At 36.6% G+C, this 6149-nt stretch overlaps 1 protein-coding gene across 1 annotated transcript in view; it reads left to right on the top strand.

Annotated features, from left to right (window-relative positions):
- Nucleotides 1–6149, top strand: part of NAV3 (neuron navigator 3) — a 383881-nt gene that overhangs the window by 298410 nt on the left and 79322 nt on the right. The window contains 2 exon segments of the mRNA XM_017872509.1: nucleotides 699–887; nucleotides 3835–3887. Coding sequence (XP_017727998.1) covers nucleotides 699–887; nucleotides 3835–3887 — 242 coding nt within the window.

Genomic DNA, 6149 nt, shown 5'->3' with positions numbered 1-6149 from the left:
TATCAAAATTACAGACTTAAGATCTTAAGATACTTCTTTGGAAATATAACTTGTTTGCGACTTTTGACCATCTCATCGTGATATGCTCATCTTAAACAGAGTAGAAAATCATTTCATATAATTAACCTTATGGCATTGTGTTTAGTTATAAAAATGTTTATTACATGCTATCTCCTTATAACCTAACTTTGATAACAGTGATGGTCCTAATCATGAACTTACATCAATTAAGAGCTTGAAATGACTGAGAGTATTTGCCTGGAAGCATTAAAAGCCCTTCTTGGGAAATTTAGATGTTTTATATTTTACTTTCTTTTGGTGTTGCTTTTCCATTAAAGTGATGATTATTTTTTAAGAGAAAACCGAAAACTCTAGAAAGACCATCTTTTCTTCATAACAGGTAGCAGAAAATACCATGTTATTACATTTCTAGCAAGAGCAGTAGAGGTGACCTGTTGGTTTTGTGTACTGTTGCTTTAGAAATTGACATAAGGCCTGCCATGAAAGTGCCAGAGGAAAAGAGGGACTCAGTGGGATCTGTTATTGGATATTTCAGAGGCAGACTCTTACCTTAAGTAGGGACTAACTATACATTCATGTTTTCATAAGAATTGGGATCATGTTCTTACTTTCTATCAACCTGCTATTTTCATCTTTCAAGCTTCAGAGTAATAGGCTCTGTGTGCTTTGTTTTTCAGTGAGTCCAACAAATTTATCTCAATTTAACCTTCCTGGGCCCAGCATGATGCGCTCAAATAGCATCCCAGCCCAAGACTCTTCCTTCGATCTCTATGATGACTCCCAGCTTTGTGGGAGTGCCACTTCTCTGGAGGAAAGACCACGTGCCATCAGTCATTCAGGCTCATTCAGAGACAGCATGGAAGAAGGTAAGTGTTGGGGGGGAATAAAAATGAAATCACTTTATTTAAACCCTGAGAGGGAAACCATCGAATCACTCACATCACAAAGATTTCTGAAGAGGAAAATAAATTAGTGTAATTATCATTTGGGAAACTAGAAGCTTGAAGAAGTTTTATTCTGGATTATCTTCTATTTATTTATGCATTTGGAAATATGGCAGAATTTGTTTAAATTAATACTTGGCTGTAGAAGAGTTTAGACTACATCTACTTTTCCAATACAGAAATATACATAGAAACTATTTTCCCAGGTGCATCAAATATCAGAGCAAATGTTTTGTTTGACATTTCGGTTAAAGAGCCATAAAGACACGCAAACCAGAAACATTATTTTATGAAAATACCACATGTTGATGATTTACATTCCCAGAAATTCCCTCTGGTGCTAATTTTTTGTTATATCATTTTAGAATTCACATTGTACCTACTTTTTTGCTTATAAGTCATTATTTCTTCATCCAATGGCAATAAAATTGTCACCTAACCTAATAAATATCTTTATAGTGATATAGTTCTATGTAAACACTCTAAATAAATCAGCCTGAAAACTTCAGGAAGCTGAGTTGATGCTCAAATATAAATATTTTTCTAAACTTTAGAAGCTCAAATGTCAAATTTAACAAAATTTGAGAGACTTTTCTCTTTGATTTAATGAATTTTTTTTTAGTATCCATAAAGAAAACTTAGAGCATACATATTTTTTTTTTTTTTTTTTTTGGAGCATACATATTATAAAGCATTTCAGCTGAGGATAAAATAAAACTAGACATAAAATTCAAATTGATTAGAATGAAATTATTAACCTTAATAATTATGTTTAAAAGAAAGGTCTCCAAATCTTAAGATATACCAGAGTTTAATCCTTTTGCCATCCATTTATTTGTGGTGTAAATTTAGGCAAGTTTCTTAACTTTCTTAGCCCTAAGTTCTGCATCTGTAACTTCATAGACTTGTCACAAGGATGAAATATGAGAGTAAAGAACAATTCTGTTCCATTATCTTTTCCCTTCCTATCTTCTTATTTAAAGTATCTTCTGACTGAGGGGTTAGGCAGCAATGAAAATTGACTCATGTTTTTCAGGTCACCACTATGGATTTAATATACTGGCACTAAATCAGTAGAGAAGAGTTGTCATTGCCTTTTGCAATATTAAACAAACCACTAAGTTCACTATGACAGACAGTGAATTGTATCCAGTGACTCCACTGATTGTTGCCATGTAGACAGACAACACAATTATTCTCAAATGTGAGGACACTGCTTTCTGAAATGGTTCTGTTGCTCTCTTCACAGATAGGCTTCTTATAATACTTTTAAAATAATTTGGTAAGCATACAGATGGCTTTCTAGAGTGCAGCATTTACAAATAAAGTGATTTTTATATACTGGGAAATTCTGACCTTCAATGTATGAGGATTAAATAATCTGAATTTCTGAAAGCTAGCCTAAGTGGGCAAGATGGCTTTTTTGTGCTCATGCATTGAATACTGACCTATTCTAGTTCTTAAATGGTGATCTAGATTCAAGATTTATTGAACTAGATTGAAGTGACTTTATTGATATCCTACCTAATGCTCACACTGACAGATGAAGAGACTGAGCCACATGTTCTAAGGTCATAAACAAAAAGAATGAGAATGAGATCACCTGATTAATTGTTCACCTTTCTTCTGGTACATCAGGGTAACACTTCAGTTTATGAGGGTATTATTAGAGATTGAAAGAATTTTTTTTTAATAATTGACTCAAATACCAACATTTTACACATCACATAGAGTAGTAGCTTTGCCCAAGTTAGAAAACTGGGGGTTCTTTATTCCTCTTTTGACCACATCTATATACTCAGTTTTAAAAAGGTTCTTCCTGGTATCCTTCAATTCCATCCCCTTGTTTTCATCCATGTTGCCACAAACCTAGTGCAGCTATTCCAGTCCTCTCCTGATCAGGTCTTAAGCACCTCCCATATGTCCTTGTAGTACCCACCATATTGATCTCAGTAGCATTCATAGTACTCTATTGTAAATAGCGTTTACATTATATCTTCTTTTTGAGCTTTTGGGATTTTATCTTATTTATTTTTGTAGTTCCAGGATCTAGCAACAGCTTGTCACATTGTTCATGCTTAACTAATGTTTGTTTAATGCACAATGAGCAGAAATAGCCATACTACTCCATAGTAAAAAGAGGATAAACTTTTCTGCAAATATTATTCAGCACCATTTTATCCACCTTTTGGGTTTAGTACATTGGAAGTACAGAAGTATAAAGCAGAATGCCAATGTTTATAAAGGTATTTGAAATAGATAAAAGCCAGTGTGACATTTCCATTCTCAATTTCTCTGAGACACCACCTTGAAAAAAAAGAGTATTTTTCTCTTACTAAAATTAGTAAAGGAACAGTAATTCCACATTTATAAGAGTATGATTAATGCATCACAGATAATGTTGTAATAACACGTTAGATAAAAGTACTTATTTCCCTGAAATTATATGGGGAAAAAAAATCTGAAAATGGACCTTTGTTGGACACAAATGAAATAAATAAAGTACATATGTTTTTTAAAGTTTAAAAGTTTATGGCAACTTTAGTTTGGGTTTCCATGCTATTCTATTTATTATATGGGAATTTACTGTAGCTTTCAATGTGTACGAAACAGGCTGGTAGGGCTCATGCTTGTAGACTTCTGTCTAATAATTTGGCAACTGAGGTACTTTAGGGAGTATGAATGGGGCTCTTCCATGTCTCAATGTCCTGATTGCCAAAAATTTATAGCAGGCTGGTTCTCAGAATCTTATAGTCAGTTGTTATTACTTAATTTCCCTAACCACCCGTTCTTTACTTTTTCTGTAAAGGCTGGGGTTTTTGAGTAGACCTCATTATTTTAACTCTGTTGTTCTCTTTGTTTTCTCCAGTTCATGGCTCTTCATTATCACTGGTGTCCAGCACTTCTTCTCTTTACTCTACAGTAAGTAATGGCTGTTAAGAAAAAGCTTGTGCTTTTGCCATGCACACAGATGATGAAATAGATCACGTTACTGTGAATAGATCACAATCATCTATGACTTGTACACAGGAGTTGTGTAGTGAAATAAGGGCATACTCTAAGCTGCCCAATACCCAAGAATGTGCCAGATGCTCCACCAGCCATTCTTTGGTCACTTACATGTGCTTTCATTTGGCTTTTATGCACTCATTATAATCAATGAGTGGATGTAGAATTCAATTTCATAAAACCTATTGAGGTATGACTTGGAGTCTCTGAAACCATGTGGTCTGCTATACTATCATTTTAGTAATGACAAGTTGTCCATGTTTTGTTCTCTGAGCCATGACTGTTAATTGTTCTATAGTATTTTCTCCTCATTTTTTATTTTTAAGTTTATTGTTGAGAGGATTATTGAAGGGTAAAAGCATGAAGGATAAAGGGTAAAAGCATAAAAGAACCAGAGATGTTTTTTTAAATATGCCTTTTGAAAGAGTGTGTTTTTTTAATTTTAATTTTATTTTATTTTATTTATTTATTTATTTATTTTTGGAGTCGAGGTCTTGCTTTGTCACCCAGGCTGGAGTACAATGACACAATCATAGCTCAATGCAGCCTTGAACTCCTGGATTCAAGTTATCCTTCTGCCTCAGCCTATCAAGTAGCTAGGACTACAGGCACGCACTACCATGCCCAGCTAATTTTTAAATTGTTGTAGAGACAAGGTCATTGCTATGTTGCCTGGGCTGATCAATACCCATGGTCTCAAGCAATTCCTCCTGCTTTGGCCTCCCCAAGTGCTGGGATTGTATGTGTAAGCCAGCACACTTGGGCAGAAACTTTATTTATTAAGAGAAAAATACCAGTGTTTCAAGTTCTTTTGCAAATGTGTGAAATTATAATTCATTTTGACAAGGAGAGTTTTCTGTTTGTTAAATACAATTCTATCCTTTTTAAAAAGTAGCTTACAGGAAGTTATGTTTTATGAGTGAGTCATTTTAGAGCTAGGTTAACAGTGAGGTATATTTAAAAGCAGCCTACTGAATCTCAATGACACTTGAGCACTATGAATAAGCCTTAATCCTGTATTGTAAGGTTCATGAAAAGTTCATAACCTCTGCTGTCACTGATTAACTGAGCATCCTGGGCAATAATTTTTTCACTCATTTTCATTAAGTTCAAATGTTTGTTTGAACCTTCTGTTTATAGGTTAATCTCATATATTTACTGCCTGACATAGTCATTCAAAATCAGACTGTTATTGGCAGAGGTAATATTTTTCTTATTTCTCCTTTCAATGATTAAAATTGCCCGTAGCTTCTGGAAATTAAGAAATCACTATTAGTGTTTAGGTAAATGTACTTTTTATGCAAATGGATAAAGTGAGGAATGTATAAACATGCATGAACAAAACACATAAAAGAAATATATTAAGACTTAGTAAGATGGCCGAATAGGAACAGCTCCAGTCTCCAACTCCCAGAGTGAGGGACACAGAAGACCGGTGATTTCTGCATTTTCAACTGAGGTACTGGGGTCATCTCACTAGGGAGTGCCAGACAATCAGTGCTGGTCAGCTGCTGCAGCCCGACCAGCAAAAGCTGAAGCAGGGTGAGGCATCTCCTCACCTGGGAAGCACAAGGGGGAAGGGAATCCCTTTTCCTAGCCAGGGGAACTGAGACAACACCTGGAAAATCAGGTAATTCCCACCCCAATACTGTGCTTTAAGCAAACGGGCACACCAGGAGATTATACCCACACCTGGCCGGGAGGGTCCCATGGCCACGGAGCCTCCCTCATTGCTAACACAGCAGTCTGCGATCTAACCGCAAGGCAGCAGCGAGGCTGAGGGAGGGGCGCCCGCCATTACTGAGGCTTAAGTAGGTAAACAAAGCCACTGGGAAGCTTGAACTGGGTAGAGCTCAGAGCAGCTCAAGGAAACTTGCCTGTCTCTGTAGACTCCACCTCTGGGGACAGGGCACAGCTAAACAACAACAAAAAAAGCAGCAGAAACCTGTGCAGACGCGAATGACTGTCTGACAGCTTTGAAGAGAGCAGTGGGTCTCTCTGCTGGAGGTTGAGATCTGAGAACGGACAGACTGCCTGCTCAAGTGGGTCCCTGACCCCTGAGTAGCCTAACTGGGAGACATCCCCCACTAGGGGCAGTCTGACACCCCACACCTCACAGGGTGGAGTACACCCCTGAGAGGAAGCTTCCAAAGTAAGAATCAGACAGGTACACTC

The sequence above is a fragment of the Rhinopithecus bieti genome, unplaced genomic scaffold, assembly GCF_001698545.2.
Source record: "Rhinopithecus bieti isolate Rb0 unplaced genomic scaffold, ASM169854v2 scaffold_5476, whole genome shotgun sequence".
Classification (NCBI taxonomy): Eukaryota; Metazoa; Chordata; class Mammalia; order Primates; family Cercopithecidae; genus Rhinopithecus; species Rhinopithecus bieti.
Note: the sequence above shows the minus strand (reverse complement) of the source record. Positions and strands in the feature narration are given on the sequence as shown.